The following is a 20470-nucleotide window of genomic DNA, read 5'->3' on the forward strand; positions in this document are numbered from 1 at the left end:
ACAAAAGCCTCTGAGCACTAAAGGGAAAATGAGAAATGACTGCTCACAGAACAGCCTTCTCTGATGATGAGTCAAGGTATCTTGGAAAAGGAAATGGCAGCCCACTCCAGTATTCTTGCCTGGAGAGTCCCATGGACAGAGGAGCCTGGCAGGCTACCATCCATGGGTCGCAAAGAGGTGAACACAACTAAAAACAAGGCACTTTAGACCTGGCATTCTCCTGTCTTTTCCTATCTGTATGAGTCTCTGTCTAGGGGGATGCATGGTGCTTAGTGGCATATTTTGAATTCAAAACAACTGAAATAAGAGTTAACGACAGTGATTCTTTTAAGTATAACTGAAATGGTTTCTGAACTTTCATTATTTCAAGATATGTTGATAAAACCCAAGATGAATATTTCCTTGTTTTCTTTCTGATGTAGCATGTGCTATTCAATAAGATGGTTAAATCTATTTTACCAAATCACGTTCTGAAACAGTTATTATAATTATAGTCAATCTTCATCGTATAAAATGTTCACTATTTTTTTTTTTTTTACTTCTTGTGAACAAAATTAAAAATGTATTTAAACTCATGGGGGGAAATCTTAAATGTTAGGCTCACAATATACATAAGGATATTGGGCTTTTAAGAATTATTTTGGGGACTTCCCTGTGGTGCACTGGCTAAGACTACATGCTCCCAAGGCAAGGGCCTGGGATTCATGAGGTCGCAAAGAGTCAGACACGACTGAGCAACTGATCTGATCTGATCTGATCAGGGAATTAGATCCCACATGCCCCAACTAAGACCTAACACAGTCAAAAAATAATTAATAAATAAAATATTTGAAAAATTATGTGGGCACAAAAGCTTGAACATCATTGTGCTACTTCCTTGGCTTGTTGAAGTCTTCCCAGGTCGTGTTATATCCTCCCTTTGCCTTCTGCCCTCTTGCTTCTCTGTCTGCTCTCAGAATGTGAGGGGTGCTCCTGACCACACTGTGAAGGCATCATTGACAAGGATGTTTTTCCTTGGAGGAAAAGATGGCCCTGTATTGTGGACCTGTGCTAAATCTTCAGAAAGGTGGGAGGGGCACAGGACCCTCAGCTGGAAACCATCTTTGGCTGAGCCAACTTTGTTACACTTTTTAACAAGGTGAAAAGAAGTGTAAATTTCAAAGAGTTAAGCCAATCGGTAGTTGTGCAAACCGTCACCACAGTCCAATTTTAGAACATTTCTACTACCTGGAAAAATTCCTTCATGGCAACTTATAGTCTGATCTCATCCACACCCCCAGCCATAAGCAATCATTATTCTTTCTAGCTCTATAAACTTGTCTTTCTAGATGCTTCATATAAATGGAATCATATAAGATGTAGTCTTCTGCATCTGGTTTCTTTCACTTAGCATGATGTTTTTTAGAATCACGTATTGTAGCCTGTGTCAAGACTTCTTTTTTTTTTTAAGTTTGTTCTTTTTAATTGCTAGATAGTTTTCCATCATATATATAGACCACATTTTGTTTATCCATCCAACAGTTGATAGACATTTAGGTTGTGTTCAAGTTTGGGGCAATTATTAATAAGGCTCCTAGAGCCTGGCGGGCTGCAGTCTATGAGGTTGCAAAGAGTTGGGCACAACTGAGCGACTAAGCACAGCACAGCACATTAATAAGGCTGCTGTTAACATTTGAGTACATGTCTTTATGTGGACCTATATTTTCATTTCCTTTGTGGAGATCTCTAGGAGTGAAATTGCTGGGTCTTGTGATAAATTTAACTTTGTAGAAAAATGCCGAACACCTTCCATAGGGAGTATACCATTTTATACCTCTGCTGGCATTGACTGAGGGTTCCCAGTTCTCTACACCATGAGCCTGAGTTTTAATCAGTCTTTGTTACTCAAAGGCCTTCTCAGTTTTTCTTTTACTGTTTAGTGATAAGAATAGGTTGGCTCTTCCAACTCCCCAAGTTCCTGATTTTCCAGATTCTCTCCATTCCTTTTCATTCCCACTATGAATTGCTCGATTCTTTTTTTTTAACTCAACTTATTTAAACAACAACAAAATAAAAACAATAAAAATAATTTACCTATTTCTCCCACACCTGCCCCACTCCCTGCCTCTGGCAACCATGTTTGTATATATATATATACATATAAGCTTTCATGTGGAATATATATATTCTGCATGTAAAAGAGATCATGTGATGTTTGTCTTTCTCTGTCTGACTTATTTCACTTAGCCTAATGCCCTCCACATCCATCCATGTTGTTGCAGCTGGCAAGACTTTGTTCTTTTTTCATGGCTGACACTTAACGTTGTTTCCATATCTTGGCTATTGTAAATAACGCTGCAATGAACGTGGAGATACAGATATTGTTTCAAGTCAGTGTTTTCATTTTCTTTAGGTAAGTACTCAGAAGTGGAACCGCTAGGTCACATAGTAGTTCTGTTTTTCATTTTTGGGGGAAACTGCCATATTGTTTTCCATGGTTTTTGTCATTTAGTCACTAAGTCATGTCTGATTCTTTTGCAACCCCATAGACTGTAGCCTGCCAGGCTCCGTTTTCAGTGGGATTTCCCAGGCAAGCATACTGGAGTGGGTTGGCATTTCTTTCTCCAGAGAATCTTCCTGACCCAGGGATTGAACCTGTGTCCTCAGCATTGGAAGGCGGGTTCTTTACCACTGAGCCACCAGGAAAGCTTGTTTTCCAGAAGAGCTGTACCAATTTACATGCCCACCAACAGTGCACAAAGGTTTCTTTTTTTTTTTTTTTAATATTTATTTATTTGGCTGTGCTGGGTCTTAGTTGTAGCATGTGGGATCTAGTTCCCTGACCAGGGATCAAACTCAGGACCCCTGCACTGGGAGCTCAGAGTCTTAGCCACTGGACCACCAGGGAAGTCTCCACAAAGGTTGCTTTTTCTCCACATCTTTGCCCACACTTCCTTTTCTAGTGTTTTTGATAACAGCCATTCTAACAGACGTGAGACAATATTTCACTCTGGTTTTGCATTTTCCTGACCTAGGCCTTTAACCTTCAGTTCAGTTGGCCCCAGCCCTGTGGCTTTGATGCACAGATTTATTATCTGTTGTTCTCTCTCTACCAGTCCTGTCTCTTAGGCTCAGGGAGAAATTTGATTGGATGGACTATCTTTTCTAGAGTTTGCTACTTAGCTTCCAATACCCTCTGGGCCACCAGTAAATTCATTCTTTGATCTCCAGCTTAAATTGATACACTTCTATTTTTCCTTCCCAGCTGTCTTTTGGGGAGACATTGCCTTAGATGAAGAGGACCTGAAGTTATTTCACATCGACAAAGCCCATGACTGGGTCAAGCAGTCAGTGGAGGACATGGGACACAGCACAGGTAAGTACGATGTCCCCTCCGCCCCTGCCCTGGAGGAAAGGGCGGGGACTCAGACGTGGGTAGATGTGGACCACAAATCATTGGTATTTGGCCTGTTGATCCAGGGCCCACCTGTCAATGGAAAACCAGAGGGACCACTTCTTCTCCATTGCAGGCTGGGAAGCTGAAATTTACCTGTCCTTCTAAGAAGACCTCCATTTGCCTCTTTATCCAAAGGTTCAACCCTAAGCTCAGAGACTTGAACTCAACACAGGTTCTCAGGACTCTGGCCTCAGGGTCTGGCACTTCCCAAATGGAGAGAATTCCTAGAGAGGCTCCACTGAGGGCATGTGGTGGTGATGCTGATGCTGATTAGTAGTGGGAAGATGCTTGTGGCGGGAGATGGCGAGGAAACAGGGGTATTGTGCACTTGCTTGGCCTACAAACCAGGTGGAAATGCCCCCTGGGCCAGGAAACACTGACAAGGCGTATAAAGCTTGGACAGCACCTCTCCCACCCTCCTTGCATGCCTTCACCTTGGGGTAAGCAGTGACGAGACTGGTTTCCTGAGTTCTCCTCACCCCCCTGCCCCCTGTACTCAGACGCCTCCCCTCTGTGGAATCTCCAATCTCAGAAAGAAGCCCAGGGTTCTGCATTGTGGAGATGATAGGCTGTGTGGCTGACAGTGACCAAGGCTCCTGTGTGCCAGATGCTACACTTTCTGTCCTACCTGTGACCCCTCTACCCACTCTCCTTTCCTTTCTTTTGAGGCTTTAAAAAATTGTGGTAAGAACACTTAATGTGAGATCTATTGTCTTAACAAAATGTTAAATGTACAACACAATACTGGAAACTACAAGCTCGATGTGATACAGCAGATCTCCAGAGCATTCGTCTTGCATAACTGATGACACTCTGCTGCTGCTGCTGCTGCTGCTAAGTCGCTTCAGTCGTGTCCGACTCTGTGCGACCCCATAGATGGCAGCCCACTAGGCTCCCCCGTCCCTGGGATTCTCCAGGCAAGAACACTGGAGTGGGTTGCCATTTCCTCCTCCAATGCATGAAAGTGAAAATTGAAAGTGAAGTCGCTCAGTCGTGTCCGACTCTTAGCGACCCCATGGACTGCAGCCCACCAGGCTCCTCCGTCCATGGGATTTTCCAGGCAAGAGTACTGGAGTGGGGTGCCATTTCCTCTCCAATGACACTCTACTGTATTATAATACTGGATACTTCCCTTTTTAGCACCTCTCATGAGTCTAGTGCAGTGCTGGTAAGAGAAAGAGGAATAGCGTGTGGCCTCCGCCTTCAAGGAGAGCTTTCATGCCAGGCAGACAGAGCTTAGACCTGGACGAGCTCACTAACATCTCAGAGTTCAGTCTTCCTGTCTCTAAAATGAGGATGAAACCAGCACACCGGTCAGTAGGGGTTGGGAGGATTTACTCCGAAAGGAATGGGCTAACCTGGTGCCTGGCACGTGGCATGTTCTCAGGCAATGACAGATGGAATCACTAAGGCACCCAGTCCAGCAGAATGAAACTGAAGCATAGATAAATTGTCATTCCTCTGGGCAAGGGTTACAACGAATCAAGAGCAGTGGGGCCAAGAAAGTCATCATGGGAATGGTCTTGTGTCTTGAAGGATGAATAGGAGTTCCTTAGGTGAAGAATCAAGAGGAGACATTTCAGCCAGAGGAGAGACTGTGTGCAGAGACAGGGAGTATGAAAGGGGCTGCCTTAAGGAACAGAGGAAGCTGTGCATCACTGGAGGGTGGCTCTTTGGGGAGCTATTGAAGATAGAGGCACCTGGAGAAGTTGGGGTAGATGATCGAGGTGCCTGTTGACAGGGTGGGTGGGAATGTGCCCAGAGTGGAGGCAACTCCCATGGTACCCAGTGTCTGTGGCCTGAGAGAGCTGGGGCTTTCCTCTGTGGGCGGCAGGGGTCCTGCCTAATGTTTCTGAATGGAAATGTAATTTGCTTATCTATGGCTGGAGGAGCTTGGTGGAGTCCCCTCTACCACTGCTCTTGACATCCCATCTGCAGCCCTGAGGTTGCTGGGTTCCTGACTGGATGCTTGGGTAGCCTTACCATGCCGCTCGCTGGTGGTGACGGTGGAAGAGGGGTTGTCAGGGCCACCCCTTCCCCTCTGCTTGGTGGCATTCAAGAACATCCCCAAAGCCGCCCCCCCCCCCCCACAGCTCAAAGATTCCACTAGAACTAATTTACCAATTCTCCATTTCAGCATCTCCTGGCACAAAAGGCCCTGGGATCTGTATTCATTTGGGAGGGAAGGCGAATACACTGTATTCATATTTCTGGGTATGGTCCCAGTTGACTCACTCACTCACTCAATTATTAATTGAAACCTCTACTGAGTGTTCATTTTGTGCCAGGTCTAGTGCCAAATCCTGAGAAGGTATAGACTGAGGTGTCTCTTAAGGGTTCACCAGCTCGCGGAGGAAATAGATGCAAAACGAATGAAGAGTTAGAGGCAGAGGTCCCAGGAAGCACAGGGGGAGTAGGGACACCGAGAAGGGTGCCATTGCTGGTGTGGGGGAGTCAGAAAGGCTTCCCAGAGGAGGAGGTCCTGGGGAGGTGGACGGGATTCCCAGATTGGAGAAGGAGTCGAAGAGGAGAGAAGGACATTCCATACCGAGGGAGGGGTCATTCTTGGGGTGGGAAATGGGATGGCAACCTCCGCTGAATTGGTGATAAGCTCCCTTCTTGTCCAAGGTCTGCTCCTTCTTTATGTGGCGGGGTGCGGGGTGCGGTAGGACTGTGCTCAGCAGGGTGGGGGCAACTGCCATGGCTCATGGGGAACACGAGCAGCTTGCAAGAACTAGGCCAAGCTCCACACAGGATGTAGGGCTGAGAGGAAGGCAAGAGGGCAAAGGTTGTCAGGAGGTCAGGGGTCCTCATCGCCTGTGGCCGGAAGAAAGGAGTAACAAGCTTCTTTTGGTGTCTGGCTTTATGATTATCACTTCTTTGGATTGGAGGGGACCTCTCCTGTACGGTTTGAAAAGTCCATTTGAATGTTAAATGGGATTTCAGAACCCAAATTATTTCTCACACCGTTATTTACATGGTGTGTAAATTGCATCATAATTGAGCTCCAACCAAAGGAAGCATCTCTTCATAATTCTCTCATTCCAGCTCATCATATATGCCCCCCCATCCCCTCCCCCTGCCAGATTCTTACTGGTGTCCTAGAGAAGTTGATCAGATTGTAAGTTTTGTGTGATTAATTTTTTTTTAATTTTCTTTTTTGCTATATTGGGCTTCCCTGGTAGCTCAGCTTGTAAAGAATCCACCTGCAATGCAGGAGACCCTGGTTCAATTCCTCGGTCAGGAAGATCTGCTGGAGAAGGGATAGGTTACCCACTCCAGTATTCCTGGGCTTCCTTTGTGGCTCAGCTGGTAAAGAATCCGCCTGCAATATTGGAGACCTGGGTTTCATCCCTAGGTTGGGAAGATCCCCTGGAGAAGGGAATGGCTACCCACTCCAGTATTCTGGCCTGGAGAATTCCACGGACTGTATAGTCCATGGGGTTGCAAAGAGTTGGACACAACTGAGCAACTTTCACTCACTTCACTTTTGTTATATTATTTTAGTACTTAAAACTAGGGAACCTTGCTACGGCCCGGGTTCAATCCCTGGTCAGGGAACTGAGGTCCCGTGAGCCATGCAACGCGAACAAAAAATTAGTGAACTTCACATAGCTCAGACATGCAGTATGATATAGTTTTCTGTGTCCAGACCAAGGGGTGGAATATTTCCAGAGCCCCAAGACTCCCTCTCATGCCCCCTTCCAGCCAGCACCCACCCCACGGCAGCCGTTCATCTGACCTCTCTCCACACGGATGCATTTCACCGACGTGAATGGACCTGTGCAGTTTGTGCTGTTTGTGTCTCCTCCCCCTCAGTTTTGTGACTGTGGAATTTCCCCCATGTTGTGTGTGAAGCTCTGGTTTGTCCTCTTTGGTTCTTGTGCTGTGTTCTCCTGCATGAAAATACCCCAGTTTATTCATTATTCCATTGAGAGCCATTTAGACATTTGACGGTTTAGGGATATGATAACTGAAACTACTACTCACAGTCTTGTATCTGCCTTTCGGTGGACATAAGCACTCATTTCTGTTTATGTACCCAGGAGTGGAATTGCTGGGTCACAGGGTATTTGTAAGTTATTAGTAGATGCAGTCAGATTTCCCAAGTGGTTGCACCAATTTACAGCTGTGTGGGTACGTGTTGATTTGGAAAGCAGCGGAGGTGACCATGCAGGACCCAGGGAGACCTCTGGGTCTTGGTCTTTCCAGCTTGGGGACCCCACTCATCCCTTCAGAACTGCACAGCATCATCATCATGAATGCTCAGGGTGGCTCCTCTCAGCAATCCTCCTGCTGTCCTTGGGGGACCTGCCATGGCACAGCATGGGGACCCAGGCTTGCAAATGTAAGTAAAAGACCTCAAAGAGAGGCTGGGCTGTGACCAGCCACCATGCCAGCTGAATGACCAGCTGCCCGAGAGTTGCCTGTCTGGGAGGTTGCCTGAAGGATGTGCAGGGAAGGGAAGCCTAGCAGCCCTGCTGCTGACTCCTTCATGGTGCTCTAAGGCTACCATGGTGAGCATCATGCTCTAAAAACCTGAGAATCTGTCTTCTCATTCCTTCTCCACTGTGAGCTGAGAGAGAACAGAGTCCACACAGATTCGACTTTGGATCCCCCAGAGGTGGCCCAGCACTTTTGTATCTAGAAGGTTGGAGAGAGAAGGAAGAAGTAGATGGAGACTGGCAGGCCCTGAATCATCTCCCAGGAGCCTTAGGGGTGAAAAGCTCCCACAGGGCATTGCTCTCAGGAGTGTAGTCAAAGCACTGGTCACCATCACTAGCTTTGACCTCAGACTGTCTGGGCTTGAATCCTTGAGCGGGGCCTCAGTATCTTCATCTGTTAAATGGGTAGAGTAGTACTCCTCACCTTGGAGTGATGTTGTGAGGACCAAAGGAAAGAATACATGCAGAGTGCTGAGCACAGTGCCTGGCACATGAGAAATGCTCAATAAATATCAGCCCTTCCTGTTCTTCCTCATTGTTAGTAGTGGTATTTGTAGAAAGAACACTGACCTAGGTGGGTTCAAGGTTAAAGTAGAGGATGATGGACATTTGTTATGTGCAGGAGGGAACTTTGGGGGCTCGGGCATGAGGCTTTTGAAACATAAACCTTCCTGATATTTCCTCCTTCCCAAGCTAGAGATATATAGTTTTTTCTGGTGTGTTTTTATGCAAGGTTATTTTTATCTTGATTACTTTTCTCTGAGGGCCTATAGGACTTTGCATCTATGTAAAACAGTTATTTTATTTTCATAATGGGAATATTTTAAATTGTTTTTGCTGATTAAACTAATACCACTGGTTGTTAAAAAAAAAAAAAGTCCAATAGCTCGAAACTGTAAAAAGTATAAAATGAAAATCCCCTTTTCTCCCAGCGTTAGGGGTCCGCATCAGGATCTGTTTGCTGGACCCCTTCCAGCCTTACTGCTCTCAGGTCATGTGAAGATATTTTTTAAACATAAAAGGAATTTCTCTTAACACCCTCTTGCGTAACCTGCGTCTTTAACACCATACCCTGGGCATCTTTTCATGTGGTATTTTGAGGTTGATCACATTTCATGTACAACTTTGCCACCATTTATCAAATTAATCTATACAGATGGACATGATGGCTGTTTTTCTTCTTTTCTGTAATGTTTTTTTGTTGTTGTTTTCTATTAGAGACATTGCTACTGTGAACAACGCTGTGCATAGATCTTTAAACGTTTGCTTTGGTTAAAAAAAAAAATTTTAAAGGAACCACACCTTTATCCGCTCTTTGTACTTCCAAATGTGTGAAAGGATGTATTCTTAGATATTGGTTATCTCATTTCCAAGTTTGGGTAATTACCCTGAGTTTTTGGGAGGGTGGGGTGGGAACAGGGCTAAATCCCTGGAGGGGGATGGGATGCATTGTGGCCCCAGATCCCTCCTTTCCCTGCTCTCTCCTGTGAACTTGGAGCTGCTTTCCTGGTTGCTGAATGAAACAGTGTCCTTGTTCTAGAAATGATCTGGTCTGCCTCGTTCTCTAGATGTGCCCTGTGTCCCAAATTCAGCCAGTTGCAGTGTCAGGACTAGAACCCAAGGCTTCCAGTCTCCTAGGCTGTGTCCTCCGTGGTACCAACCTGTCTGCCATGTTGCCAGAAGGAAGGAATGGAAACCAACAGGGTGCATGTAGCCATGCCTTTGCTAGCCCTGGGAAAGGAGCTGGAGTCTTTCTGGACCAGGAAGTGAGCCAAGACCTTGTACCTAGGTGGGTTTGAGAGCCCACTCAGTGTGCTGGGCTGGCCACAAAAATAGCTGCTGAGGGCTCTGGGTCCCCAGAAGGGAGCTCCCTTGCTGGTCATTTAGGATCCTAGGCTATTGGTAATTATTTCTGATTAGATCAGTCTCCCTGCCTCCAGTTTCTGCTTCCCCATCCTGCTTCCAAGTGATCTTCCTGGACCTGACCTTGCAACCAATGTGCTAGATTGAATAGTGTTCCCCTAGATTTATGTCTATCCAAACCCCAGAATACAACCTTGTTTGAAAAGAGTCTTTGCAGATCTAATTAGTTAAGCATCTTGAGATCATCCTTGATTTGGGGGGCCCTGAGTCCAGTGACTAGAATCTTTATAAGAAGAGAGGACACAGAAGAACACAGAGAGGAAGACCACATGAAGAGTGATATAGCTACAAGCCAATGGACACCAAGGATTGTGGAGAGGTAAAGAATCCGCCTGTGATGCAGGAGACCCCGGTTCGATTCCTGGATTCGGAAAATCCACTAGAGAAGGGATTGGCTACCCACTTCAGAATTCTTGGGCTTCCCTGGTGGCTCAGCTGGTAAAGAATCCACCTGCAATGTGGGAGACCTGGGTTTGATCCCTGGGTTGGGAAGATCCCTTGGAGAAGGGAAAGGCTACCCACTCCAGTATTCTGGCCTGGAGAATTCCATGGACTGTGTAGTCCATGGGGTTGCAAAGAGTCAGACATGACTGAGCAACTTTCGGTTAATCACTTAATCACCACAAGCTAGGACGAGGCAAGGAAGGATTCTCCCCTAGAGCCTAGAGCAGAGGGAGCATAGCCCTGCTGACCTCCTGATTTCAGACTGCTGTCCTTTAGAACTGGGAAAGAATAGATACCTGTTTGTAAGCCGCCCACTCTGTGGTAACTTGTCATGGCAGCCTGAGAAAACTGATGCACTGCTTTTTAAAACCCTTCCATGACTCCCCATCCCTTATCAGAAACATTCCTTATCTGGTGCCACAGGTCCTCGATGCTTTATCCACAGCCCACACACTCATTCCCTTCCCTCTCTTCGTCCTCCAGCGAAACACTATGGCATAGTGTCTGTACAGACCCCCAGTGTCCTTCCTTCCAGTCTTCTGTCCCAGCTATGCCCTCTGCTCCAAGTCCCCACACTACAGAAAAAGAAATGAAGGTCCACAGACAACCAATGGCTTGCCCAGGGCCCTGTGACTGGGGAGATTCATGACACCCTTTCAGCACAGATGCTGGCTTTAGTGGCCACCTGGGTTGACAGTGTTGTTAATATCAACCTGATTTTGTGCTTGAGACGGAGAGAGTACTGTTCTTCCCCTCTGCCCATTTTCAGACAGTCCCATTCCCCCCACCATGAGAAGTGGCAGCAGCCTTTCGGATGTGTGTGGGGGTAAGGAGGCGAGAGTGCATTCTTCAGGGAGAGAACGTCCTTCTGTGAGTGTTTTATGTGCAGTGAGAAGAATGGGAGTTCTGGGCAGGCATGGGCCAAGCTGTTCTATGAATGGGGCCCTTGAATTAACATTGCAGAGTTTCCTAAAGCTGCTAATCGGATTAGCTGTGTAGTGAAGGAAGTACTTAGCGGGACACACACACAGTCACACACGCAGGCACACACACATTCTCCCATCCTTTTGCATCCTCTCTGATGTGGGCGTGCAGAGCCTGACAACCCATTTCTGAATTCAGGGATATCTCTCCCCCTAACCACACAAGATGTGGAGAAAAGGCCTGTGCTCTTGACTTTTTGGGACTTTCTGGTTGTTTGTTTCTGTCCTAAAGCGTCCAGGAAGTGAAGTTGAACATTCTCATCTTTGCAAATGTTTAGAAACTTGGAGAGGAAATCTCATCTTGCAGTTCTCTCCATCCGGGTAATGGATCTGATTTCTTGCTCTTTGTAATGAAGACTCTGGAAGGGGAAATGGCTTTAATTACTTACTGGCTCTGATGGAAGCTGACGTTTCCCGCCTTGCCTATTTTTGAGCCACTGGGCCATGTCCATTTCTTTTTAAAGAACCAACCTAACTCTTAACTCCTGCCATCTGTGTAGAATGTCCACATAAGCCCAACAGTTTGGGCGTTTGGGTTCAAAACAATAAATCAGCTGGAGAGAGTCAAAGACTTAAGTTAGGGTAACTTGCCTCCTCTCCTTAGGCCTTATCTCTCACAGATGGACCCCACAGAGCCTTCGACTCCTTGAGTTCCTTCTCCTACTTTGTCTGTGACTCATAGGAGTATGTGCTACCATCACCTGGTCTCAGAGTCTCCTCTGAATAGAGGGTCTCATGAAACCACATCCTGACTTCCTTCAAGCCAGTTTGAACTCTGTATTTGAGCTCTGGTGCTTCAAGCTGGAGAAAAGAGAGGAAGCAGAGGCCATTGAGCATTGAGGGGCTAAATTTAGGCACAAAAGGCTAAAGCGTACCCATGAGAGACCCACACATACCACACGGGTTCCTGGGCCCTGCCTTCCAAGGGACCCAACATGTCTCTGTTCCTGGACACATTTTTAGCTGTGAGGCCCTTGAGAGAACTTGTGAGTGGGGGTTGCTTTGAGCAGTCCCATCAACAGGCTGTGGTTTTTTTGACTGTCCTCCCATGGAGACATTTCCCATGCTGGGTAGACGTAGCTTTAGCTTTTCATTAATCTTTATTGGCGGTGGGCATGCTTGCTACTAACTGACCAGCATCCAGGAAAGAAACAGGGGCAGTGATGGCTCCCTGTGACATCCTGTAGAAGGGACGGTGTCCTGAGCTTATGGATGAATGGCAGGTTAGGCTTGCTGAGATGGAGACGGTTGTGTTCAAAACTGTCCTCTGTCACATCAGAAAACATCATCTGGGTGAGATCACTCTTGCTGGGTTTAGAGGAACAAGAAGCTGTCAGGAGCAATCTTACTCATCCTTTCCACTATCTCCTCCAGAGCTTGGGAATAAGGTCTTGGGGACTTCTTTTTATCTCTTTATATTGGACTTGATATTTTGTGCTTCACAAATTCCTCTGAGAGTCTGATGAGTATTTTCAGCACTTCTTTGAGAAAAAGATACATACACAGTTTTGCTTGCAGTTTTAAGAAGTTTACTCTGTGAATTCCAAGTTATGAAACTTAGGTCCTGTCTGTTTCCACTCTATCAGAGATGTTCTCACGGGGACATACTGGATCCTAGAGCTGCAGGATAGAAAGGCATGGATGCTGGGGTCAGGCGGGCCTCCCTGGCTCTGTACTGATTAACTGTAGGAGTTAGGGGATTCCTTCCTTATTTGGAAATTGGAAATGTGGGGGGAATGGGAAAGTGTGGGAGGTAAAGCACTCAGCCTGGAGTCTGAGGAATAGTAGGTGCTCAAGGAATAATACCCATATGACTATCTGTATGCTGGCTCCTGCCTTCTCATCTCCCAGCCCACCTGTGTCCCAGACTCCACACTCCCTAGATGCCTTGGAGTCGTTTCCTTTGCAGTAGCCTGCCTGCATGCCGCTGGGGTTTCTGGAGCTGGGCCTGCACCAGTGTCATCTGATCAGATCCTTGGATTTAGATCCCACCAGTCATGGGGAATCTCTATCAATCTCCAACATAAAGCCTTCCCTAGTCCACCTGAGTCAAACTCTAGGTCATGAAGTTGGCCAAACAAAGATCTGAGAATGGATTAGATGTTGGTTCTTCTTTGATGGCAACAGCCAAAAGAGTAACTACTGTTTGTGGTATGCTAATTGTCTTGTTTAGTCGCTTAGTCACGTCCGACTCTTTGTGACCCCATGGACTGCAACCTGCCAGGCTCCTCTGTCCACAGGATTTTCCAGGCAAGAATACTGGAGTGGGCTACTATTTCCTTCTCCAAATAATGTCTTAAATGATCTCATTTAATCTTCATACAACAGCTCTATGTGGCAGGTACTGTTGATAACCTACAGATATGTAAGCTAATGTTCAGAGAAGTGTGTAACCTTTCTTTGATCACACAACTATTGGTAGAGCCAAGATTAGGACTTAACTTTGTCTAATGTCAAAGGTTGCTTTTAGCCTCCACACTGCATTGCTTCTAGAAATAGTTGCTGGCTTCACCACTAACCCTGTTACCTTGAGCTGTGAAGCCTTGGTTTCCCCACCACTACCTTTGAGAGGTGAAGATAGAAGACAAGGGCGAGTTCTAGGCACTTATGGAGCTGCTCTTCATCCTGCCCCCTGCCATCTCAGGTTGCTGTGTTCATGTTCAGTGTGTGCCTTGCTTTGCCCACCAAACTGTCAACAGCTGTGACTTCTCTTTGTTTGCTTTTGGCGCTCTCTCTTTAGTTCCAGCATCAGCCTGGGCACAGGGACAGTAGCAGACAAACCCTTGTGAGTTGAAGATGGAGCCTCAGGATTGCATGGTGGCCTCCTTGCTCCTCTGCTCCCGCAGGCCACTTGGGGTTAGGACTGTTCATTTGAATGTGGGTGCCTGGCATGGGATCCAGCAATGAAGAAAGGCGCATGCTCAGGGGTGGTGCTCTCGGGCTGGGCAAGCCCAGATCACCCTGCAAAAGTATCTGAAGAAGGTATCCTTTGGCCACATGGTCAGTAGCTTACCTTTACTGATACCTTCGTACAGAGCCTTGGAGTGGTCCTTGGGTCTTTTCCAAGCCAGAGACAAAGTGCCAGCCTTTCTTCCCACTCCTCCAGAGCTCCTCTCAGCTCTTTTCTTTGCGGATCTGAGCTCACCCTTCGCTGATGGCTCTATTTCACCCCTTCTCTTCCAGAGAGAATTTGCCTCGGCTCCCACAGTCTAGAACTTGATCTTTATAGCTGCACTGTGACTTAGGCATGTCTTACACTCCCCTTGGGTCTGCCCACAGCTCTGCTGAACACTGTGTTCTTGGTAAGAGTCCCTTTCCCTCTCTCTCCCTCCACTCCCTCTCTTCTTCCTTTAAGGACCAGATGCTAACTGGGAACCTTTTCTGTGCTCAGCACCAAGGGTACAGCTGTATCCACTTTTTCTTCCGCCATTAAGGAGATGGAATTTTAATGATGGGCGTGATTATGGTCCTGCTTTGGCAGTACTGCAGGAATGGGGCAGGCTGAGGTGGGGGAGGACCTGGAACCAAAAGACCCCATGGGTTTGGGGGCCCTACCGACTTCCCAGAGGAGGTGAGGTCCAGTGGGCAGAACTCACCCCTGGAGAGAAGGTGTGACAGCTGTCATCAGGCAGAAGTCGGTATTGGGCGTCCAGCCTGGGACCCAAGACCTGATGGAGAAGGCAGGAATGTTCGAGACCAGAGAGTCAGGCAGACAGCATCAGAGAGGCCTGTAATAAAACTCACAGAGGGTTCCAGTGCCATGCTGGAAGCTGGGAAGAAAAGGCAAGGACCCTGGTTCTTCCGCGAAGTAGGTACTAAGGAGGACAAGAAGTCAGAGCCTTGGCCTGAGAGAATAAGGTGGGGATGGGGGTCAGACATTAAGCAGAATTCCTTAGATCAAAATCGGAGCCAAAGGCGATGTGCCGCTGTGACCCTCAAGTGTGGAGCCCAAACTCCCTAAATCCCCCGCTTGAGGACAGGGCTGGCTCCGCGTGCAGTCAGCAACTGGAGAGGACTGGGGCGAGGAACCGGGTGAGGCCTGGCAGTTATTCCGCCCATAAAGTTTTCAATTTAGTGAGATGATTTGAGATGAAAAAGAGGCATCTGATAGAGTGCACATCTGCTCTTTGGGAAGGAAAAAAGAACGCAACATAAGGATTCTATCATCTCTCTCCCTGAGGCCTCGTTCAGAGGCTGACTTATACCTTGGACTGAAGCCAGAGTTCTCTGTGAATTTGAAGTGTTGGGAAAAGTTAATTCACCTTTGGATTGATTTTTGTTATGACTGCGTTTGTCAGAATTTGGAGAAACTGGGCCGGAAGGCTACTTGAAGTCACAACAGGGTGCAGACCAGGTTGGGGAGGGGCAGGGACCACCCTTGGGCATCCGTGCAGGGAGCCGCTATCCCAGCCCCGCCACCCCACCTCCCCCCCACCCGCCCCCTGCCAACAAAGGACCTTGAATCTGGGAGCCCGAGTCAAAACTGAGAGATATAACTTGAGAAACCAGGACAAAGAGGAGTTTACTGCTTGACCTTCTAGGCAAGGTCCTTTCAGTTTAGAGATACAGAATCCTACTCAATATAGCTCGATAGAAGAGTTTATTTAGGAATATATTTTCTTGGCCATCTAAGGACAGAAGCAGAAGAGCTGGGCTCTGGTGACTTGACTAGAGAGAAAAGAAGGCTGGCTTCTCTCAGGGGCCACAGAGAATCTCCTTCCTGCTTTTTCTCTTCTCCTTGCACCTGACCATCATGGCCACCGTGCCCACGTCTGCATCATGATCCCTCTGCTTGAGTGTTCCCCACTGAATGCCTGCGGTACCCATCTATGTAGGGGTACCTGGGAAGCCCTCAGAGTGGAAGAAATCACCAAAGGAAGGAGCAAGAAGTGAACTGATCAGTGCCCCGGGGAGGCAGGAGGAAGAAACAAAGTGATGAGAGAAGCAGGTGGTGGGTGTGTTTCTGTGGCTTCAGAGAGGAGGGAAGGCTGGAGCCGCCTCTGGGTAGTGGAGGGGACAGATGAGTGAACTGATCCCCGGCGAGTGGAGATGTGGAAGGAGCTCCCTTTGGAGTTAACTTGGTCTTGGGGTCAAGCCTATTAACCTCACACCCTCTTTGCCATTTATACTATTTTCATGGGAAAATACAAGTTCCCTTCAGTCATCTTAATACCTGGAATTCGGGAACACAGCCTCATGAGAGCTGGGGATGGCTAGTCTCGGGTGAGGATGCAGCCTTTGCCACTCACTTTCAGCCAACAGAAAGACTGTGCCTCACCTGTCCAAGCATCACTCTTTGCTTCTCTTTAATCTGATTCTATTTTCATGCTCTGTTAACTGTGTATTTTTTTTTTAATTTATTGAATAGAAATCTGTTTTCTGTTAATTTAAACAGTAGGTGATCCCTAAAGCAACATGAAATTAAATAAATCTACTCTAAGGCTTTTTATTTATGCAGCTCTCCGATTGATTGTTCTAGCATCAGAGGCCTCAATATAAACAATATTCCCCACCCTGACCTAAGAGCACACTGTAGTGAATCCTTTTTGACAAAACAAAGGATGTGTTTATCCAATAATTCACCACCCTTAAAATTTTTTAGCGTAGCGTTTTTAGTGTTCTCGCACCCTTGCTTTTGTTTTTCTTGGCCTCTTTTGAGTGTGTACATTTTGTTACAGCTGAAACTGACCTTTGTTTCAAATGCATTTACTACTCAAATATTTTCTTGTTGGGCATGATAATGAACTAAATTGTCTTCAGACAAAACCGGTGCCACACCCCTTCAGTTATCCATTGCATGGCAGACCTTGACATGTCAATTCGCCTCATGGGACCTCCTTGTCTGTAGAACGGAGGGTTGGACTTTAAGCTTCCTGAGGGCCAAGAATGATTCTCTCAGTTCTTTTGACAAAATAATCCATGAATGTATGTGGACTCAGTGATGGTGTCAGCAGTACTCATGGTTGATCAGATATCTGTATGTCTTCAGCTCCTCCATCATTGGCTGCCTCTTGGGATTTTAGAACGGTCTGCTCAAATTGGATCTAGCATGAGACCTTCTAGAGACCCTCCAATGGGCTCCCACAGGTGTTGACAGCAATGTGACTGTGGCCCCACTTTGCCAGTGGAATCTCATCCTGCATTCAGGTCAACATATTTCTCTTTGGTATCCTTTACTGACCCTGTTTGCCCACAAACAGTGAGAGAAAAGCACCTCCTGACCCAGACACTGAGCCTCTGAACTTTGTTAGTCCCCATCCTGCTCCCTGCCTCTGCTTCAGAGATTCTCCATGACTCTCCTGCATCCCTGGACCTTGCTGCCGTGGCCTGAGGAATTCCCATCTTGCCTGACACGGGCACCCCCTAGAGGCATTCCCATTTGCTCCACAGCCCAGAGGTCCTAAGCAGTCAGCCCACCAGCCAAATCTGGTCTGCAGATGTGCTTTGTTTGTTTTGTAGAGCTTACATTTTTTAAAAATTTACTGCCAAAATTTAAAAATCAAATTTCTCATAAAAACCCAGAACTCTGGCTTCTCATGAAAAGTTGGAAGTTCTGGCCCCACTGGTCCAGCAGTCCCACATGGCAACAAGAAAAGGGGTTGCGTAACGATGGACTGGACTGTGGAGGAGCAGGTGCTCTGCGGTTTGCTGCAGACCTCACTGCTCCCCAAGCATTTTTCACACCCTGATGTATTACTTGCCTTGGCCCCTAACTCTGGGCATTGGAGTTGGCACTTCAGGCCGGTGGGTAAGGGTCAACATCCTTGGGCCCTAATTCAGGTCCCATGACAACAGCCAGGGCTGCGCCTCTCTAGTCCATCAAGGGAGGAGGTCCTAAGTGTTAACTATTGCCTGGTAGTCTGGAAGACCAACCTTCTCCTGGAGTCTCTTTTCTTCCTTTCTTGGAACTTTCGATCAAAGTCCTCATCCTAGTCCTCATCCCATCCCCTCTTTACCCCCACAGCACAGCATGCCCTATCCCAGGCTCTGATTGGCATTAGGGTGCCAACAGGACAGTGTCCCGCAGCAGGTGGTTTATGGCCCAGCATGTGCTGCTTGGCATCAGAATACATTCTTTCTGGCCCAGGGAATCAGAGGAATGGGACCCTTAGGTATTAATCTTTCTGAAACAAAGGGCTCATTCCACATCACTGACATACACCATCACCCAGAAAAAACTAGTCACCCTAATCTCTATTCACCTAGGTTATCTCTTAAAGATGAAGTAATTGCTCTGTACTTTTTCTTGAACTAAGCTGACTTCGGTCCCAAAAGGTCAAAGATAGGCTGTGGAGCTCCATGGTCCTCTTTCTGCTTCTCTCCTCCAGTTCCCTGAAGAGGGCTTGGGCTGGTCTTCCTTTCCATGATTCCTGAGTTCCTTGCTGCTCTTCCTGTGACCCACTTCATGGGGTTTGTCCTTTGAGACATCTATAGATCTGTAAATCTTTATCAGTCATTTGGTCACCTGTGAAAAGGTCACGTGCTAAAATTCTTCTAAGATGTTCAATGAGGACAAATGTGTGTCTCTTCCAAGGAATGTTATACGAGGTAGTGAGAAAGACTTAACCCTTGGATGTCAGTTACCCTTTCTTTATTGTCAGGGGTTTTAGGGACAGAGCAGTGAGGCAAAGAGTAAGAGTTGGACCCTCCCAGCTCTGCTACATACCAGGTGGTGACCACAGATCTAGTACTTTAACCTCCTCGAGCCTCAGTTTCCTTATCTGTAAAATGGGGGTAGCCATAATAATTTACCGCACTCAGGTGCAGCGAGAATACACACAATTGAGATAATACATGCAGGTATCAGTCAGTCTTATTCAGTCCAGTTCAAATGGACATACTTGTTAAGCCTCTTGTGAAACCACGCAGTGGAAATAGACAAGCTATGGTCTCGGTCCTCAGGAATTACGTGTCTCATATTGAACAACAGACTTGGTCTGCAAATTGTTATACTCAGGAGATAGTATGATCAGGGCTGGGAGCTCCTTGAGAGGAGGGACTGTGTCTGATCTGGTTTTCTATCTCTGACACCTGGTACAGTGCCTGGCACTGAGAGGTGCCCCTTAGAAGCTTGCTGAATGAAAGAATGAATGAACGGGTGAATGAGTAAAGGGCCACTGGGGGTTTGTAGGTGAAACACAGAGACAAGAGATGGCTTCACAGAGCAGGCTGAGCTGAGCTGTGGAGGATTTTGATTAGGGTTGAGGTGGGGAGGGCATTGCAGGTGGAAGGCAGAGCCTGAACACAGTCATGGACTGGGGAGCTTGGGGTGAGAACTGAGCGGCTTAGGGTGGTTGGCAGGTGGGTGAGGAGGTAGGACTCGGGGGAGAAGGGAAGCTGGAAAGGCTTGTTGGGACCAGACTCCGGTGGGACTTGGGCTGAGGACTTAAACTCCCCTCCCTTTTCTGCCTCAGTGCCCAGAAAGCTGTGTGACTGTGAGTGAATTATTTAAAGTTTTCCATGCCTCAGTTCTTTCATTTTTAAGTAAAGTCAGTAATAGTCCTTACCTCACTGGACTATGCTGAGAATTAAATGAGAAAATACACATAAGGCAGCAAGTATAGTCCTTGGAAAACAAGGTCCCCAATAAATAATTTCTCTCAGCAAAGGTCTAACTTGTAATTTGGGACCCACTATTAAGTGAATGAGTAGATGGGGAAAAAAAGGATAGAAGGGGAAAAAATGGAAACAGTGGCAGATTTTATTTTCTTGGGCTCCGTAATCACTGCAGATGGTGACTGCAGCCATGAAATTAGAAGACGCTTGCTCCTTGGGAAAAAAGCTATGACAAACCTAGACAGCATATTGAAAAGCAGAGACATCATTTTACCCACAAAATCTGTATAGTCAAAGCTATGGTTTTTCCAGTAGTCATGTACAGATGTGAGTGCTGGACCATAAAGAAGGCTGAGTGCTGAAGAATTGATGCTTTCAAACTGTGGTGCTGGAGAAGACTCTTGAAAGCCCCTTAGAGAGTAAAGAGATCAAACCAGTCAATCCTAAAGAGAATCAACCATGAATATTCATTAGAAGGACTGATGCTTAAGCTGAGGTTCCAGTATTTTGGCCACCTGATGTCAAGAGCATTGGAAAAGACTCTAGTGCTGGGAAAGATTGAGGGCAGGAGGAGACGGGGACGACAGAGGATGAGATGGTTGGATGGCATCGCTGACTAAATGGATATGAGTTTGAGCAAACTCCAGGGAAGTCTGATGTGCTGCAGTCTCTGGGGTCGCAAA

At 46.9% G+C, this 20470-nt stretch overlaps 1 protein-coding gene across 2 annotated transcripts in view; it reads left to right on the top strand.

The window, feature by feature from the left end:
• Positions 1-20470, top strand: part of TLL2 (tolloid like 2) — a 145309-nt gene that overhangs the window by 34931 nt on the left and 89908 nt on the right. For both annotated transcript variants that reach the window (XR_011462779.1, XM_005898846.2), the window contains exon 2: positions 3245-3355. Coding sequence is in view for 1 of the 2 variants with exons in the window: in XM_005898846.2 (XP_005898908.2) it covers positions 3245-3355 (111 nt within the window). In the remaining variant the exon portion in view is untranslated. The remainder of the gene's footprint in view (positions 1-3244; positions 3356-20470) is intronic.

Source organism: Bos mutus, chromosome 26, assembly GCF_027580195.1.
Source record: "Bos mutus isolate GX-2022 chromosome 26, NWIPB_WYAK_1.1, whole genome shotgun sequence".
Lineage (NCBI taxonomy): Eukaryota > Metazoa > Chordata > Mammalia > Artiodactyla > Bovidae > Bos > Bos mutus.